Source organism: Schistocerca cancellata, chromosome 4 (assembly GCF_023864275.1).
Source record: "Schistocerca cancellata isolate TAMUIC-IGC-003103 chromosome 4, iqSchCanc2.1, whole genome shotgun sequence".
NCBI lineage: Eukaryota > Metazoa > Arthropoda > Insecta > Orthoptera > Acrididae > Schistocerca > Schistocerca cancellata.
Window position 1 is genome coordinate 893,345,704 of NC_064629.1, and position 21,094 is coordinate 893,366,797.

The 21,094-nt window shown below is 36.9% G+C and overlaps 1 protein-coding gene across 4 annotated transcripts in view; it reads right to left on the reverse strand.

Moving 5' to 3' along the window:
• Positions 1–21,094, reverse strand: part of LOC126185052 (WD repeat-containing protein 7) — a 352,004-nt gene that overhangs the window by 290,620 nt on the left and 40,290 nt on the right. For 2 of the 4 annotated variants that reach the window (XM_049927809.1, XM_049927807.1), the window contains exon 7: positions 8,007–8,033. The exons of the other annotated variants lie outside the window; for them this stretch is intronic. In XM_049927809.1, the coding sequence (XP_049783766.1) occupies positions 8,007–8,033 (27 nt within the window). The remainder of the gene's footprint in view (positions 1–8,006; positions 8,034–21,094) is intronic. 4 annotated transcript variants of the gene reach the window in all.

The window sequence follows — 21,094 nt, forward strand, 5'->3', positions numbered from 1 at the left end:
CAATATTCACTTGTTCCAGTCATGCTGTCACAATAAAACAGTGAAGTAAGCTGCAGCAATGACAAAAACAAAACTAAAAAGGTGAAACAGCCACCAATAGGGAAGTGGAAGATCAGAAGTGTGCTCCCTGAACTCAGAGACAACCACTAGCACACTAACTGTTGAATGAACTAGAAAACAAATGGTGATGGGATGATGATCTTGATGAAGCAAGGAAATTAAGTGATATGTGACATTTCTGTGCATAATAAAACTCTTCAGGAATTGCAAGTACTGTTAATCAATGTAAAACTGAAGACAGAGCATATTTTATGACAGTCAAATAGTAAAGAAAAATTAGCTCATTGTCTCATTACTCTGGAATAAATAATGACTATCACTTCTCTATTTATAAAATTCCGTGAAAGCCAAGTGTTTCAGTACTGCACCACACACTGTCTCTCTGATTTTACAAGCATGAAAGGATGATCATAACTGGAAATATTCATTGAGGTTTTTACGTTTTTATATTATTATTCCGCACTGTCTGCTGAAATGTGTGGACTAATGACCTCTTTTTAATAATTATTTAAAAGATGAGAACACAGCAGCGGTGGCGGCGGCGGCGGCGGCAGCAGCAGCAGCAGCAGCAGCAGCAGGTTAATATTCATTCTGTGTTATGTGATACTTAGTTTTTGCTGCTAAATAGGGTTTTACTGCACAATGAGGCACTGTCAGTAATAAGTTTTTTGACCTGATACAAAAGGTTGTCAAAGTTTTAACTATCACACAAAAAATAAAGTTAAATAATTAGTGTTTTGTTTGCCTGCATGTCTGCAGTCTTAGTGTATGTTGAAATCCCCATGTCACAACACACTGCTAGAAAAGCTGAAACAGAATAGCACAGCTACTTCATCAATAGGCTGCAACATTTAGTTTTGGCTTCTTCAGTGGAATGCTATGGTACTGTGGCAGAAGGATTTCCACCTGTACCAGGAATACAGACGTGTTCATGCAAAATGATAATAAAAAAATATTATGATAACACAATCTACTTACATTTTCTACATGTTTTCTTATTTTTTAATTGATATTGCTGAGCTACATGATCTAAAGATGCAGTCAGACCATAAAATTGTGGGATAATGAAATTTTACAAAATAATAAATGTTGCCGATGTAACATTTTTTCACTAGAAGTGTTCTTTCAATAAGCGATGAGAACTACTCCCAATAGGGTATATTTCTATAAATTACTGAATAAAAAAATAAAATTTAAGTCTGTTATTAATGATAGTAACAAGCAAAGTGTGATCAGTATTAGTTCGAAATGAAATTTCTCCACCATTTCAAATCAACTGCATCAAGATGGAGAGACTCATAAGTCAGGTATGACAGTTACAGACGTATGATGATTAAAATAGAGAAAAATAGTTCTAAATACTGTAATTTCTCCATAAATACTTCATGGATTCAAAACAATGCCACTATATTCATCTCTTTCATGTCTGATACTTTTAGCATGAATTACTACATTTTCATTTGGGGAGAAATATCATCCACAAAACAAAATAATACTAACTGATCATAAGGAAACAGGAGTGAAGAAGCATATCTGCATATTGGACTGGCCAGATATATCATTCAGTGTGTGTAGCGAAGACAGACACTAGAGCGATGAGAAAAAGAATGCCATCTATTAAAAGCAAAAGGAGGGTGGAAATATCCTGAGGAGTCAATGAAGACCTCGAGAATGCTTAAAAATACCTATTTTTGTTTGTAAAACTGACTCATTGAAAACTGGGGCAAAGTTAGTTTGTGCAATGCAACAAATTAAATGATTTTTTGAATGAACTGCAAAATCTGAGAGGACAGCATACCTCCCAGCTAAAGCAGGGTGGATGAACATGGTGGTTAATAAAAAATGTGAGAGAGTTCAATATCAAATTAGTCCATGTCATTGCTCATTGGTAATACACAGGCAAAGGAAGACGACCACCACCACCACCACCACCACCACCACCACCACCACCACCACCACCACTTCTCAATTGTAATGAATAATGAAAAAATGCTGGCCCACTTATCCATAAATACATTATGCAGTTGTTGTATTCTTTATTGTATCATTAATAATTTTTATAGAGCATGCACATTATGATTTCAGAGAGGACATTTTGCTTACCTATATATACTTTGAATGTGACATTCATTAAAAACTAATTTCCAAGCAGATTAATGTATACATACATAAGCTTCATTGTAACATATGATAGTAATCATGCAGCCATTCTATCACCTCATTTCACAAGGGATGCAACAAATTCAACTGTTTTACACTCAACATCTATACCAATTTTCTACTGTTGTAAAATTTTACAACATACACACTTAGGTTTTTAACCTGATAGATACGCAACTACAGCATAACCCTTCTGAAGGCTGTAGGCATCAACAGCTGTTTTCAATGCAGAAATAACTTCAAATTTTGTTGTAACAGGCTAGTTTATTGCACAGCTTGTTTCCTTTTAAGAGTGGTACATTTTGTTTTAGTGTTGTCTAACTTTCAATATTGAACATGTATATCCTGGTTGCTTTTTGTGTTATGAGTAAATGCTCTGCTTTTTTTAACTGCAAGCTGCTTATCTAAGATTCTCAATGAAAATTGTTACCTGCAAAATACATAAAGAGGCAATGGAAGAACAGAAAGTTTATTTTAAAATAAAATTTGCATGAGCTTCTGGAAACTGCACTTTCCGTAACTCTTACAGTTCTCTTTTCAGCTATGAAACAACTTTTGCTAGCTCTCAAGTTTCCCCATAAGAAAACACTATATCACAGTAAAGAGTGCTTTGGCCCAGTACACTTTTGTATTATTTCCTTTGATGTGCATCTTAAGAGAATTCTTATACTGTATCAGTTTCTTCTTTTTTCCTTGGCCTTATTCTATGTCCTCGCAGGGTTTGCATGTTAATCTGGATTTGGCAACGTTTTGGTTAGAGCATGGCCAGATAACAAGGCAAGGACAAGAGAGATGTCATTGTGGTCAGCATGTCCCATGGCGATAAATTTCAGGAATTATATTCAACACATGGTGTCATACGAAAACCAAACGATGTAATGGATTACAAACAGAATATGGAAAGTGTGGATAGGAACAATTTCAAGTTGCAAAGCTATCAAATGATCAGGAGTAGACAAAAAGAAATTTACAATTTTTCGATGTGTATTGGTAGTTTAACACTTCACTGCATACATTCTGTAAAGAAAAAAAAAGAAAAAGAAAAAAAAAGAAAGAAAAAGAAAAAAGAGGGGCAGCAAAATAAGCACATTGTCAGAATTCACATTAGATTCAGGAAATATTTTGTGTACCCTCCCCACAAGCCTCATCAACTGGATGTCTAGTTCTAACATCAAAAGTGACTCATCTAATGGCTAGGCATTTTCCAGAATTTTTGCTGAGCACAATGAAGAAAATATCTATTAGGAGGTGGTACGCATGAGAAGAACCTTTTGAAAAGCAACACTGTTCATGTGCAGAATGTGAAGTTCCTTGCAGTGCAAAGCTATGTTTTAAAGTATTTCACATGGAAAAAGACTGGTAATTTCATTCTTCTTCTTCTTCATACAGTCTATTAAATCCTCATAAACTTTAGTTTATGCACATAAACTGAAAGCAGCCATTCTTTAACGAGTGAGCAGGACACGGGAGCAGTTTCTTGAGTTAGTTGATTTTATAAGTGAGGAGTAAGTTTCTGTGTAGTGCAGTACCCAAAGCCGATGTTCACATGTTTCTGTAAGATAATTCATCTGTACAATTGTGACTATCCAGTCAATTATAGTGGTTTATATTTCTATGCAAGTTGACGTTTCTACAGTCGCTTTTAAATTGAAGGTTGCCAGGAAGCCCAATAAGTCAGTCTGTTTGTTTAGACTCCTTTGAAAGTCTAAATTGGAACTACCACACAGATCCATCCTTCTGTTTCTGTGTGTTGTTTTGTTGAACACAGATTATATGCTTTTAACAGGTTGTTCTATCACCAACTGGTGCTTTGTAAATACAAGTTACAGGTTTTGTAGTATCAATACTTTAACTCCTGATACTTCTGCATGTTTTCTTTAGCTATTTATTCACGTAAATTTATTGTTTCAAAATATATATTATTTCTTACATAGATACAACTACCATCCAGTTCTTTTCAATAAAAATGATAACAGAGCATCATTTAGAGAATAAAAAAAAATAAAAAAAAAACATCTGCAGTTCTCTCTCATCTAACAATGTTCTGCAAAGCACAATAATGTCTATTTTAATTCATTTTCTGAACTTTAACATAGTCATCTTTAATGGGTAATGACTGCAGTTTCAGATGAAATACCACCTAATTTGAATTTTATGTTATGTACTTACTAGTATTTTCATTATACCCACTGCAAACAGCAAATTGCAACTGTGGTTTGAATTTGCTTTTTACATAGGTTTAATATGCAACCAGTCATGTTTTGAATTTGATACAATTTATTGTACCATCAACACGTTTTCAAGCCACTGCATCAGATGGAGGTGTTACAGGAACATTATATTTTAGATTATGTACAGTTCAGCACTAGGGTTCAAAACAAACATCGCAAGTTTAACAGTGAACTCTGAATGCAAAATGCAAAGACTGAATTATTCCCTTCCACAAGAAGTGTTTACCTACGATTTGTATGTGCATACAAAATCTGCTTGTACAGTCCAGAGGTTGATTGAACAGAAGTTGTCAACTGTTCAAATTAAGAGTTGAGATACAATTCACAAATTATTAAATAAATGTTGTGAAAACTGAAGTGCTGATTGCAGGAAGTGTATATGACAACTTATGGCGCACATAGAAGCTCGTCTCTTTGACACTGCACACCACCTGGAAAATTCCCTAAAAAGTATCAGACACCTTTCACAGCAAACACAAATTTCTTGCACCTCTGTATGAAGAGATGCTAAATTACTTGGGTTAAGCACCTACAAAGTAACAGCAATGCAAGAACTTAAACCTTGCAATCCTGTGCTCAGTGTTCGGTTTTGTGAATGGGTTTTGAAACAAGTCACAACAGTGAAATGGATCCTTACCTAATTCTGTTTTCAAATGAGGCTTTGTTCCATTTAAATGGTATGTTCATTCCCAAAACTGTCAACATTGGGGCACTGACAGATCTACTCTGCTGCACAAGGAACCCCCTCACGATCAGAAAATAGTGCACAGTTAGTGTTGACAGAATAACAGAACCAATTTTTTAAATGATATATGTGCAAAACATTTGCAATTTTTTTTAATACACTTCATGAAAGGGAACAAAGCTATGCATTTTTTCCAAAACGATCTGGCAAGAGCTCTCTTTGCATGCAATTCACAATATGTTCCACAACAGTCATTAGCAACAATATCTGGCCTGCTCAAATTCTTGATCTAAACCCTTGCGATTTCTATTTGCTGAGAGCATTAAAGTATAAAGTTCAGGAACTCAGGGATAACATCCCTGAGTCAATTAATCAATTTCTCAAAGAGAATTATATCGTGTGGTGATTAATTTCTGTAGGTGTCATAAATGCATGGCAGGCAATTCTGGCATCTCCTTGCATGACATGAATCAGCACAAAATTTATTTGCACATATTCTGAATTTAGTACTGTGGCACTAGAAGTCAGACATTGCTTCTAATTTGCCCAAACCATGAAGCGATCACTACCCACCATCTATTGCACCATACACGTGGTCATCAGATAAATGGAAAACACTGTACAATGGATTCCTCAATACTGAAGTCAGACTTAGAAATAGCTGTTTGTTTACAATCATTGTGTGCCACACTACAGCTATTTGATTTCTTTTACATTTTTTATCAATTGAATCTAGATTTAGTAAGAAAGACAGATGAATCCACATATACAAATTTGAACACAATGTAATACCTTTAATAACACTTTCTACAACAAATGCATTGAAATTCCATGAATATTCTATTTTAGAAGACTAACTGACAAGCACATTTATCCATGACACCATATGGAAGTCATGAAATTAAGTCAAAATAATTCCATTCAAGCAAAATAAATCCTGCACATCATAACGCAATTTAGCAACAGACATTTTTATTATCAATAAAGCTCCATGGTATCATAGGATATTTTTACAGTTACTGAACTGTGTTCTGTGGTAAATATGACAAAACATTAACTGAAACTTTCTGATGGGGAATTTGCAAATTGATAAAGTTTTCGGTGCTAGAATCAAGAATGATTGCTGAAAGGGGGTGTAAGTAGACTTATGTTTATGGTGTTCCTGGTGCACTTCGTGAAAAGTACAGTACACTGCTGCATCACATCTGTTCCCGCAACCACACAAAACCCCAACTACAATAAGTGAGTGGTATTTCACCATAGCTGCGCTTAACATGAATTGACAACATCCTTTTGTGATGAAAATGGGACAGCAGACAACAGGAAAGGTGTTCTACAATAACATACAATCCACTAAGAGGCAAACATTATCTATCACTGATGAAGCATTCTAGTGAAATTTCATAAAGAAACTTAAGAGTTTGTAAAGGGGCTGACTGAATAAATGCTGCCTTTAAGTGTGATTACTGTTACTTTGAGAGTGATGGTAAGAAACATGTTTTAGAATATAACAGGGAAATGAATGAGAGGAGATTAAGAATAGCTTAATAGCCAGTGGCTGTAGAGTTCCCATAAATATAGATGTCACTTCTGACACAGCAGAGATCTGACAAGTTGTTTCACTATGGCTAAACGCACTGTGTCGGATAATGTACATGCTCTAGTACTTCATAAAGTAGTTTTCCCAGCTCACAAAAAGCATCTGCCAGTCACTTCTCTCTGAGTATCACTCATTTACTATCCTCCCTACAGTTCTCACCTCATTTGATTTCAGTATCTTGCTACACATCTCTTCTGCTTACAGGAACAATTAGTTGTAGGCTGTATACATAAATCAGCTCCTGGGCAGCCATTAATCTTTGTAATAGATACAAAATAATACACGATTCATTTCAGCAGACTGAACTACAATTTGAGAAACAGCCACATTTTGCTGCTGTTCCAGTAGCATCAAGTGGGCAATCAACTATTTTGTTTGCAGTTTCCTTTGTTTTACTGCAAACATCTCTTGATGGAAGGACATCAGAAAAAAATTCCTGGACAAGCCCCATTAATAGTATGAATATAAACAGAAGAGAGAGAACAATGTATTAATGAAACAAATTCAAGTGGCAACTTCAGAGAAATTAGCCTGAATAAATATTCATAAATACTTCTGGGGTATTAACTGAGGTAACTGAAGTTGTCAAATAACAAAATAAAGATCAATGATAACAATGTCCCATCAACATCTTGGGTTATAATACAGAGTAGCTGGCCGCGGTGGTCTAGTGGTTCTAGGCGCGCAGTCCGGAACCGCGGGACTGCTACGGTCGCAGGTTCGAATCCTGCCTCGGGCATGGATGTGTGTGATGTCCTTAGGTTAGTTAGGTTTAAGTAGTTCCAAGTTCTAGGGGACTGATGACCACAGAAGTTAAGTCCCATAGTGCTCAGAGCCAATACAGAGTAAGAAGAACTCTCTTAAGTCATTTATTATATAACACAAATTTGAGTATTACTTCTGTATTCTGCTGACTGGATCACACCATGCAACTTCACAATGCCAAGTTTATTTTACACATTTAGGAACGGGCAAAGGCAAATGCAGCCATGCGCACACATTCAGTATTTGAAAGTTATTCTGCAAACACATAACATCACATCACACATTCTTATCTACAAAACAAAGGAAGAAAATATATTACAGTAGGCACAAGAAAAGCTACACAATCAACAACAGAACAAAAAGGATAGATATGTGAAAATAGAGAATGATGTACAGACTTTTGCTTAAAAAGACAAATAAAGCATTCATTACAAAATATTTCATTAGTTCAGTAATGTTATCTGCCACCACAAACATTTAAAATCTAAAAAAATGAACAACCAACCTACTAATGTTCTTCCCTTTCAGCTTGCTAGTGCGCACGACGCAAGTTCACGAAAAATGAAAGAAAAAAACCGAATTAGTTACGTTGTATGAGATTAACATAACATAATAAAGTAATGACTCAACAATTAAAGATACTCTAAAATTAATATGTGCAAGGAAGAATAACTAAATCCTGAATGAAACGAGTTGTTAAATATTTCCTGTTACTTGTTGGTGTCAATACAGTTGTCTAGTAATGACTACCAGTGGTAATTCAATGTCTGATTCATTCAAACAAATATAATTTTTTGCTCATAAATACTACAGGTACCAATTTTTCCAACTAATTTTAAGCATGAAATTGGTTCATGAACATCACCTAAATGGAATACACACTATACCTACATGAACTGCTCAGTCTTCCTTTTATGCTCTTGAATTAGAAAGGGAAAATATACAAGCTGTGGGAATATGGAAATAAACTACACTGGAAATAATTACTCATACAATAAATACTAAACTCCAGAGTCATTAAATAATATTCCACTGATTCACATGATACTGCAGCAATTTAGTGGAATTGAACTACCTGTATATTCATCCATCATTAAGTTTTCAGTTGACACAGCTGCTTCGTACATGTTTAATGCTTTTCCTATTAAAGCCACCTATCAACACAAAGTATGTTTCATGGGATTAATGTGGTGAAGATGGAGTTCTATTTTACCTTTAAGATAAACTGCTGAATGATAAATGGATGTTTGAAAAGATGATGAAAACTTACCACGTGTCACATTGCACACACATTACCAGAAGACTGAACAAAAATATAAAAGTTAGTCTAAGATGAAATGCTAAAATTTTGAAAGTTATGTCAAAAATGTAATCTTATAGCATTCTTTCATAATTTCCTTGCTGAACAATTGCCTCTGTTTAACTTGTGTACCTATTAACTGTAATTTTTCATTAGTTACGTTACGAGCTGTACTTTTCTGGTTTACGTTCTTTTGTTTTTCTTCAATGCATCACTTCTATTTACTTCATACAGTACATACACTAAGGTGACAAGTGTCATGGGATACCTTCTACTACCATGTAGGACCTCCTTTTGCCCAGCGCAGTGCACCAACTCTACGTGGCACAGACTCACGAAGCTGTTGAAAGTCTCCTGCAAAAATATTGCGTCAGGCTACCTTCATAGCAGTCTATTATTGTGAAAGTGCTGCCGGTGCACAGTTCTGTAGACGAACTGACCTCTTGATTATATCTTATAAATATTCAATGGAATTAATGTTGGGCAATCTAGATGGCCACACCACACACTTAACTGTCCAGAATCTTCTTCAAACCAATCGTGAACAATTCTCACCCCATGACATGGCACTTTGTCACCCACAAAAATCACATTGTTGTTTGGAAACATCAAGTCCATGAACGGCTGCAAATAGTATCCAAGTAGACGAACATAGCAATTTCCAGTCAATGATCGGCTCAGTTCTACCACAGGACCCAGTCCACTCCTTGTGACACAGACCACACCATTATGGAGCCACCACCAGTTTGCACAGTGCCTTGGAGAAACCTGGGTCCATGGCTTTGTGAGTCTGCACCCTACCATCATCAGCTCTTACCAACTGAAATCATGACTTATCTGGTCAGGCCACACTTTTCCAATCATCTAGGATTCCACCAATATGGTCATGAGCCCAGGAGAGGCACTGCAGGTGATGTAGCAAAGGCGCTAATGTGTTGTCTGCTGCCATAGCCCACTAATGCCAAATTTCACCGCACTCTCCTAAATGATACACTCATCTTACATCCAACATTGATTTCTGTAGTTATTTCATACAGTGCTGCCTGTCTGTTAGCACTAGCAGCTTTCCACCGAACACTGCTGCTCTCTCTCTCTCTCTCTCTCTCTCTCTCTCTCTCTCTCTCTCTCTCTCTCTCACTCATTAAGTGAAGGTCACTGGCCACTGCATTGTCCGTGGTGAGAGGTAATGGCTGAAATTTGGTATTCTCGGCACACTCCTGACACTGTGAACCTCAGAATATTAAGTCCCTTAACGATTTAAGAAATTAAACATTCCATGCATCTAGATCTCACTACTATTCCACATTCCAAGTCAGTTGATTTCTGTCGTTCGGCCATAATCTCGTTGCAAACCTTTTCACACGAATTGCCTGAGTGCAAATGACAGCTCCACTAATACACTGCCCTTTTCCTGCAACACTACCACCATCTGTATACGTGTATATTGCTATCCAATGTGTTGTCACCTCATTGTATATTAATACCATACATACATTGTCTGATCGAAAGTACCCAGGTGTCCTAGAATATGTGGAACTGACAAGACATCACGAGAGGCAGATCCACCAATATATGAAGGGAGGCAGGGAATGTTGTGCTGTCAGTATAGAAGTAGTAACAGCATAATGAGTCAGTCAGGAGAGGGCAGAGACTCCGAATGTGGACCAGTCATTCAATGACACCTGAGTAACAAATCAATAAGGGACATTACAACTCTTCTGAAGCTGCCCAGGTAGGCTGTTGGTGATGAGATGGTGAAGTGAAAACACATAGGAACAATCACAGCTAAACCACGACCAGGTAGACCTGATGTACCGAGTGAAAGGGAGCATTGAGGCAGGGGGTTGTAAAAATCTTAAGACATCAGCAGAACAAATCTCTCAAGTTAAAAAGTGCTACCAAAAGTCCAGCTAGCACAGTGAGGTGTGTAGGGAGTTTAAAAAATGGGGTACAATGGTTGGGCAGCTTTTTGTAAACCACACAACTCTGAAATCAGTGCTAAGTGATACCACTGGACAGTTGACAACTACAAACGAGTCATTTGGAATGATGAATCACACTATAGACTTTGGCAGTCTGATGGAAGGGTTTCAGTTTGGCAACTACCTTGAGAAGATTACCTGCCATCGTGTAGCGCACAAGCAAGGTATAGAGAAACTTTTTTGTTACAGTAAGAGGACGTTTTTTTTTATGGTTAGGGTGTGGTCGTCTCATTGCACTTAAGAAAATGCTATATGCAGAATCATATGAACACATTTTACAGCATTGTGTACTGTGTACAGTACAAGAACAGTTCAGAGACAGTGAGTGTACCAGTATGACAATGCACACTTTCATAAGGCAGCATATGTGAGGCAATGGTTTGTAGGCATTAACATTCCTGAAAGGGACTGGCCTGCCCAAGAGAGTTGATCTAAGCTCTATGGAACACCTTTTGAGATGAGTTAGAATGTCAACTTCACTACAGACCCCAGCAACAAACATCACTACCTTCTCTGGTTTTAGCTGTTGAGGAAACATGAGCTGCCCTCACCGGAAGTGCCCTGGCAGAGTTGAAGTAATCAAAGGTGAAGGACGAGCACATCCCACTAACAGGTGTCTGGGTCCTTTTGATAAGATATCGTGCCTATAATCCAACTGAAAAATATGTATTAAGATATTTGACACTTTGATGTATTTATCTCAGTATAAGTAACCACATGGAACAAATGAAAAAGTTCAAAAGTTGTTATAATCTACTCCTTCCTGTCTACTGCTCAACGCATCCTCAACACTGAGTTATCTTCCTGGCAATAACGTTTGAATTCCACCCAAGATTTTCCATTAACAGCAATTTTTATGATGTATTAGGTAACATCAGCTTTACTACAGTCTAGGACATTATTTTTTACAAAGAGTTCAGTTAAGAGTTAATAATGGTAGATTAGACAATAAAAATAAAGTTATTTCTTTAAATGGTGATGAAGTAGCTACTACATACTGTATATTGTGCATTAGGATTGACTTCATTTTGCTAAAGCTATTTAATCTTGCTGCTGTGGGATTTTGCTGCAAAAGAACTAATCTTTTTATTGTTTCGAAATTCACAGTTTGATATTTATGTAATATTCAGTAACAATAATCATCCTGAATCCTTGCTTTAAAAGTTCACCATGGCATTCTTGAAATTATTAATGGTTGAGTGTCTAATATGGTCACAGACTAACCAGGTCAATGGACCACATGATGTATTGGCACATGATAGTATAAATGAAATTTAAATAGATGTAGGTACGCAGGTACAGGTTTACATATTGTTTGTATATTATACTAGTAACTTCAAATCAACATTATGAGTTGTATCTGTATCAGAAAATTTACTACCACCATTCTATTAACTGGTGACTGCAGATATCACTAGATACAGAACTGAGTTTCTTTCCACACAAAGCTAGACAAACAAAATAAAGAGCAAACAAGATGAGCACATGACAACATAAATCAGTGTTTTTAAAGAAGAAAACTAATAATGAGAACTATGATCTATGCACATGAAAAAAGACATAACTACCATAGGTAACTTCATTGAAAGCTTATAGCTTTTAACATTTTAGTTATTGACTATATAGATACAAGTTTCTAGACTCTCCAACAATCTATTCCACAAAAAAGCTTTCCATATGGAATAATGTCCATAGAAATTCTGTAAGTATTTTATACAATCAAAATAGACTAAAGGAATGATTTTTAATCTCATTATACAAAAATCAGAAGATTCATTTGTATATCACATTTTGTGGACAGTACATAGTTCTGGTAGGACATGTTGCAATCCTCAATAGCTAAAAGTTGTTACCATAATGAAGGGCATCTGCCGACTGCAACACGTTATTTCATAAACAAAGTGCTTCCTGAGGTATATTTTTTAGGAAATGATATGTCATCGCTTTCGGTAATTAGATTAACAAACCCAGTTCTTTAATCAATACAGAGGTTGCATTATATTAATACATGCTTCAGTAATGAGTAGATTCATGATCGTGCTGCCATGGTATATTTGCTCACTGTTCCAAAGTGCATGGGGAAAAGCATGGGAATATTCTGCTGAAACACCTTACAAAATAAAAATAAAAGTTATATAATTCAGGCAAGAGTAATGTCTTGATAATGTCCAGGTCATTAAAGCTCAGCTGCAGGTGTGCTTGCTCTGTACAGGGTATCATTCCAGCAATTATAAACACTATGAGAAACCCTACTTCCCATAGAAATATGCCCACTTCAGACAGTACACAAAAATAAGACACAGGCAAATGAAGTTAATGTAAAAGTAACTGAGATGATGGTTATCACAAAGCAGAAGCTGGACTTTCCAACTTACTACTTCATTGATAGTATGAAAAGAAAGAACAGAAGCACAGTTAATAATGGAAAGTACATTTGATATGCCTGTTTAGAGCATGAACAAGAGAAAGAGAAGTTTCTTTAAAGAGGATCTGGTAGTGTCTACACGCAACCATTATCTTAATTTCTCCTTCGTCACCACCACCACCACCACCACCACCACCACCACCACCGTAGTCTGACCCAGCTATCCTGGTCACAGTGAAATCAAATAATACATTCACGTATACTACTACATCACTTTCATTTATTGGTTTCTTCTCATCCCATTGTCATTTAGTTTCCCTACTTAAGAGTTCTCGATCATATGGAAGTTTCATTTCTTCTCTGGAGCATCTATTTCAAAAGAGCTCCATTAGTTAATGGTAACTTTTTGAAGTATTCTGTTATCACATGAGTAGTCTCAAGCTTAGTTCCAATACTGTATGCTGGTGAATACTTTCCACCTACCAGTATTGTCCCCCAAAACAATGCTTTCAAGGAAACAAACTGGATGATATAATTTAAGATGTTCACATTTATTCCTTCTATGTATACTGCAGTTACGTTGGTTTTGTTTAGCTAATGTATCATCAAACGTCTATTTCCAAACATCGAAGTATCAAGTACACCATCAGTTTCCTTTGTACACCCTATAATTGTACCCCATTAAAACAAGCAGTAAGTGTGTATCTGTTATTACTTTAATTCAGACCACTCAATCTGCCATCTCTATTTGTACATTAATCCCTGGTTCAGCTTCCTCACATATATCAAATACAAATTGTGATACCTATGGGTTCTAAATATTGACTCCTTGTACCTAAGGCTAACGAGAGAATTCTTAAGCCATGCACATTTTGCAAGATTAACACCAAAAGCCTATCAACCATTTTTTTTTTGGAAAAAAGTTTCTTTTATAAAAACTGTGTGCAAAATCATTCCTGGCGTTTTATGTTCTACTTTTGCTATACAGCTGCAAAATGCCACTGACAGCGTCCAAGAGCTGCGCTCTTCAAGTTTAGACCTCTCATATAGACGGCAACATCCATCTCTTGACAGCTGCTCACTGTAGCTCTCCGACAAGAAAAACTATACCAGCAGTGTCAGGAGGGTTTAGAGTATTCAGAGTGCTGAGCAGCCATATTGCATCCCTGATCTGTGCCATATTTCATAGTTTGTGCATTACCTTATCTTGGTAATATATTTTACCATATTCATCCCCACATTAAATAGAAGTATCCAAGAAACTCATGTTTTGAGCCATAATATGTGGCTATGGAATGTTTCTTAGTGAAGGCATTGCCTGTTTTACCTCTTAAATGAACAGCATAGGCAGTTAGCCTATTTTGAAAGTTCTAGGCTCAAAAAAATGCTATGTAGCAAATAACATAAAAACATCATAGACATATTATACAGAATTAACAAACAAAAGTAAAAGAACTGTCCCTAAGGAGACGCAATCACAGACCAATATAAAAGAATGAAAGATAGCATGCTATCCACTGTGCCACATCGGCACTGATGTGTCACTCTATAAAGTACAGAAGGATTGTCGGGACAGTGGAGACCACTGTTGCCATGGACACACATTGTGAGTGAATGTCAGTGATGTGTCAGCAAAAAAGGTATTGAAGAAAACAAACTAAGTGGACTCGGGACGAAGTTTGCATATAATCTGTTTGTATGAGGAAAGGCCAGTATTATGGAATGAATAATCACTGGACAACAGGAACTGAGATAAGAGGCGAAGTTTGTAGGCCGAAATGGCTACAGTTTTTAACAGCTCCAGTGAAGAAATTTACCAGAATACCCATAATTCAAGGAATCACGCAAAGTAGTTTTACATGGATTAATTAACAGAGAGAAACAAGTGAAATTATGTTTGGAAGTAATTGTTTTGGAACTGAGGAAATTGTCGTTTAGCTTCAAATAGTACAGTTGTATCTATAATTTTATACAACATGGTATTTATTAATTATATAATATTGGGTGTTGAAGAACCGATCTTCAGGAAATTATGAGAGGTTCCTTCTGTCAATACAAGTAAAAATGTTCAAATAAATCTTTTTATGGAAATGCTTCATTTATCAGATATCAGCCCTGTTTGGCTATTTAATGTCAATGGGTATCAAGATGAAATTGGTGTAATATTTCATAATGACATTACCAAAAATTAAAGAGATTAAATGCAGCTAATGCTAGAAATATTAGTGTCACGTGCAGTCTGTCTTTAACACCAACAGATTTACACATACTTGTATCTAAATTGGCAATTCTGGGTTCGGTTATAAAGAGGATTTCTTGCACGTTCATTGATATCATTCTTGTAAAATTTCAATATTGCTGTGGATTGCAAGCCCTACAATGAGACTGTTGCATGCTCCAAAAATCATCCCACCATCTAATCTGCTCTCTTACCCAACATCAACAGGATAGTTTACTTTCTTTGCCACTAAAAGTATTAAAAGTGTAGCTGCAGCCCAATGCTCTTCCATAGCAACCTCCTCTTTCACACACTAACTACAAGAGAAAAACCTAGCAAAGAGTGATCTCTAAGCTGTCACAGGCACACTCACCCTGCTATGTGTAAATGCTTTCAACATCTGCTCTCACAAGATTCTCAGACATTTACAGAAAGTACACACAAGGCACTAGCACACAGTAACTATCAGCAAAAATTTGCCCCCAGTGTAAACAATTCTGTGAGAATTTGCTCAAAGCTGTTATTCAGCAGCTGCAGAATATTTCAACAATGAAAGTCAGTCATCAGCTGCAAAAGAAAACCTTTATTTGGATCAAATAAAGGTTTTCTTGTGCAATTGATGACTAACTGTTCATCTTTGTTGAAGTTCTGTGAGAACTATCAGAGTACCAAACTGCCTAAGAGAGAGAGAGAGAGAGAGAGAGAGAGAGAGAGAGAGAGAGAGAGAGAGAGAGAGAGAGAGAAAAAAAAAAAAAAAAAAAAAAAAAAAAAAAAAAAAAAAAAAAACACGGACATGTACGCCAGCCCCAATTATACAGATGTCATATAGTGTTGAAATGTTTTTTGCTGTTGCCCTACTACCTTTGTGACTCAAGCAATGAAGGTATTATTCCGTGTTGATTGATAGTTCACACTAGGGCTGCTGATAAAATATCGATACACCAATTATCAGCAATATTTTTTCACTGGTATATTGTTATCGAAATGCCAATATCAAGTGCTGATATTTTTATTTTATATTATATTACAAGGTGTACAACTTTGTTTCCACCATTTGCCAATAGGTGGCAACAACGGTAAGTAGGAGTCGAAATAAACAGATCGCAGACATTAGGTAGTTAGCTTGGACCTTGGTCAACATAACCTCATTCAAACATTAGTCGATTTGTGTCTGTATCATAAAGTTGTTCTTGATTGAAAATGTCAGTTTACGACACTAATTCTCATCATTTGCGGGAGGTGTTACTGTTTTGTTTCAACATAAAGAAAACAGCAGCCCAGTCTCATCGAATGCTCTGAAGTACGTATGGTAATGGCGCTATTGGTGAAAGAACATGTTGCAAGTGGTTTCAACACTTCAAGAAAAGTGATTTTAACATCGCAGACTGACATAATGATGAAAGAAAATGTTTTTTCGAAGATGCAGAATTGGAGACATTGCTGATTGAAGACTCACGTCAAACTCAAGAAGAATTGGCACAATTAGTGGGAGTTACACAGGAAGCCATTTCAAAACGTCTCAAGGCAATGGGCATGATTCAGAAAGAAGGAACTTGGATCCTGTGTGAGCTGAAACCAAGAGACATTGAGCGGTGTTTGTGAACAGTTGCTTCAGAGGCAAAAACAGAAGGGATTTCTGCATCGCATTGTGACCGGGGACAAAAAATGGGTTCATTACGATAACACTAAACGCAAAAAATCATGGGGATGGATCCCAGCCATGCTTCCACATTGACGGCCAGAGTTAATATTCACAGCTCCAAGATCATGCTCTGCATTTGGTGGGACCAGCTCAACATCATGTACTGCGAGGTGTTAAAGCCAAGTGAAACATCGTAAGTGCTTGTTATCGAATGCAATTAATGCATTTGTGCAGATCATTAAAAGAAACGGCCGCAATACAGCAATAGGCACAATAAAGTGATTCTGCAGCACGACAATGCTCGACCCCACGTTGCAAAAGAGGTCAAAACGTACTTGGAAACGTTAAAATGGGAAGTCCTACCTCACCCGCTGTATTCTCCAGACATTGCTCCCTCCGACTAAGAAGTCACAAATTGGATCAATTTGTGGATCGCTTAAAAAGATGAACAATTTTTTCTATGCGGGATTTGTACACTGCCCGAAAGATCGGAGAAAGTAGTGGCCAGCCATGGAAAATACTTTGAATGATACATATGTAGCCAATTTGTTTCATTAAAGCCTCAAATGTTTGGGAAAAAAACGGCAGAAGCAAAGTTGTACACCTTATACTTTTTTTTTCACAATTTTTGATAAATATTTGAAGTTATTCTAGACTTTCAAAAGAACAACATAATTTTACTTTCATTGTGTGTAGGAGTCTTATTACTTTTTGAGCTTTCAACACGCCCACTCACTCTCTCTCTCTCTCTCTCTCTCTCTCTCTCTCTCTCTCTCTCCCCCCCCCCCCTCCCTCCCCCCTGCCCCCTGCCCACCCAACATGTGAAGCAAGTATAGATGACACAAAGAAGTAGTCCAATTGCACTGGGGGATGACAGTGTGAATGGAATGACAAGATAGCCAATGTGAAGAAATAGCACACTAATTGCGTTAAAAACTATTTTTAATGCAAATAGTGTGCTATTTCTTCACATCGGCATTCATCAGAAACTGTTGCTGAAACTGATGAACAAAAATCTAAATGACCAGATCGGTCTTTGCGGTGGGCACAGATGTGTGAGGGGAAATGCTCACACAATCAGCACTCAGTGCTACCAACAGAAACTGAAACATTAACTTCACCATGCAATTCTGCCACTACAGCTGCTAGGTCACTGGCGTTTGCAGAAATGAAAAAACCGGGAAGTCAACATAAAATGTTCCAGTCAAAATCTAACAACGGGCACCTTTTACCGTGCCACTTACCTGCAGTTACCATTGCTAGCAAAGTGGTTATCGGCAAGCGTGAATGTGCATCATTTTTCTTTCAATTCTTGATCTAAGTGGGATAAGCAGGCTGCTAGGTTGTTGCTGTACAAAATATCTAATAATACATCAGTACTTAAGTTCTAAAACTGGCAGTGTATTTTGAATGTCCAGCCAATATTTCTATTTGATGGTATGTCGATATATCGATAATTTTTTTCGACATATCGAGGACCAATAATGATTTTTTTTTTTTTTTTTAATATCAATGTATCGAATTTCAAATAGTTTTAAATATCAACAGTCCTAGTTCACACAGTGGTTTTGGGAGCAGAAGAAAGGGGGGGGGGGGGGGCGGCCAGAGAGTTCAGCGGGATGAATGACCATTTTATTATCCATTTCTTCTCAAATGTGGAATCATCCATGGACCAATAATTTTCCTACAGTGTCTAAACATCTCTCTTCTGACAACTTTTTTATTATTTTTTGGCTTTGGCCTTGTTTGTCAGGCTACAGTTTTCATTTTGGTTTTCTCCGAATATGGAGTGCTTGGTTGTATAATTATACTTTCTGCATCTTCAAGTGTAGACTTATACTTAATGTTAACTTCAATAAAAAAAAAAAATTGTAGGTATGTGGCCTTCATCAGGTAGGTAGTTTTTATTCCTCACAGTATTTTAAAATTTATACATGTTATCACTATGCAGAGTTCCTTTAGCCTTGGAATACAAGCCAATATACTAGTGCTTCCAGTAGTTTTTCTGCACTCATTACTGACATGAAGATGCATCTCTTCATTTATACTCTGTAAATCACTGAAGTGTATGGGAGACGATAAGCGTGTTTTCAGCTGAGATACAGCCATCTGTGCAATATCTATGTCAGTAATAAATCAGTGGGTTATTAACACCAAACTGAGGAATTAATTTAGAACTGAAAATGCAATTTTAAGCCTAAACCTTAATATTTAAGTTTTATAAAATTAGTATCATAGCCTGAAACTGTTCTTAGATAAAAAAAAGATAGTATTTGAGCATATTGTCAAGGTGTTCTTTCATATTACAGCATTTACTCTATCGCAATTGACAAAGTTTCTAATAATGCCGACAACCCTACCAGTTTCTTTATGGATCTAAGCTCTCTCCCCTTTAAAAAATTGGGGGGGGGGGGGGGGGGGGTGAAGAATGATTGATTAGAATGATACCTGCTGTATATAAGTAAAATGAAAAGGAGAGAAAGATTTATATATCATAGGAAAATTCAAATGAGAAAACAAAGTACAAGGAGACAGAACAGTTAGCCAGTCTGTCTTCAAGAAGTGGAATTTGAAGTACTGTTGATAGAAACACTCAAAAGTATCCTCTTGTCTTCAAAGCAGGTCTGTTCATTTCACCTTTGCTTCTCAGAAAGCTGTCCCTCCTCTCCAACCTTCCCCAACCAAACCTGTTTTCCTCACTCATGAAGAAACAAAGTTGCATAAACTTAGGATGATAACTGAAGAGTATTCATTGTAACAGCAGCAAATGTCATTTCAGGAAAAATGACACAAATGAGTTATGTGCACCGAACAGAAACACAACCAGTGCCTACAGGTAGTGTACAAAATTACGAAATCCCCTTGCTAGAAGAAAATTATAAAACAAATAAAATAAGAATAATTTGAGTTACTAGTGAAGTATTAGTCAGCAAAACAAAGCAAGCCTGGAAACTGTGGACACTAACATAGTTACATAACTAGGTACATCAATGCTCTATTACAAAGTAGTGTGCATCATTGCCTGAACAATTAAGGAAAGTGACGACAGAAAATGGCTTCAAGGGCACCTACAGTGGCTTGCCATTAGCAAAATTAAACTTATTGGTGATGGAACGTGGAAAGAAGTCACAGTGCAGATGGAAAAGGTGGTAGCACATGCGGACAAAATGTTGAAGCTGCATTAATGTGGAAATTTGCAGCAGAAGGGACATGATGCCGAAATGAGAGGAAATGAAGTAATTACTTAAAAAAAAACACACACTTAAGTGCAAACAATAAAATTGTCAGTGACAAGATGAATAATGTGTTACTAGGCAGAAACTGCTGCAACACTATGAAGAATATAACAACATACCTACTTTGTGACAACTTCACAGGTTGTATAATGAGAGCTTTTACAGCCAGTGTTTACTACATTTGAAACTCCCAACCTGAGAGGCCATGGTCGATATACACTGATCAGACAAAACGTTATGCCTACTGCCCATGCGATGTTGGATGCAGCCTAGTGGCATAGCAGGCACATAACATGGTAACAATAAGTGGATTGCACATGGACGAGGGATCACCCTAGCGAAGATATAGGCTGCAAATGGGAAAATCCATTCGAGTGAGCAACTTTGACAAAGAGCAGATTATTACTGCGCAGAGCCTACGAGTATCTCAAAAACAGCAAAGCTAGTTGAATGTGCACATGTTGCTGTCATGACCATCTATGACAAGACGGACGAGGACAGTGAAACTACCACTAGGTGCTAAATCGTTGGATGTCCCCGACTTCACAGAATGTGGGGTTCAGAGGTTTGTCTGCTGTGCAAAGCAGAATTCATGGTGATCTGTGTCAATGGTTGTCTCCACAAATGCCACCATCAAGGTGAACAGTGGCTCAAAACGTGCAGCACGTTACGGACACAGGCTGGTGGGAGCAGTATTATGCTATGGGAAACATTATCACTTCCATGAGACTTATAATAGTTATCAAAGACACGTTGACCTCTGAACCACCTGCATCCCTTCACACTTTATGTCTTCCCCTATGACAAAATCGTCTTTCAGCAGCATAATTGTGCTTGTCTCTGAACCAGA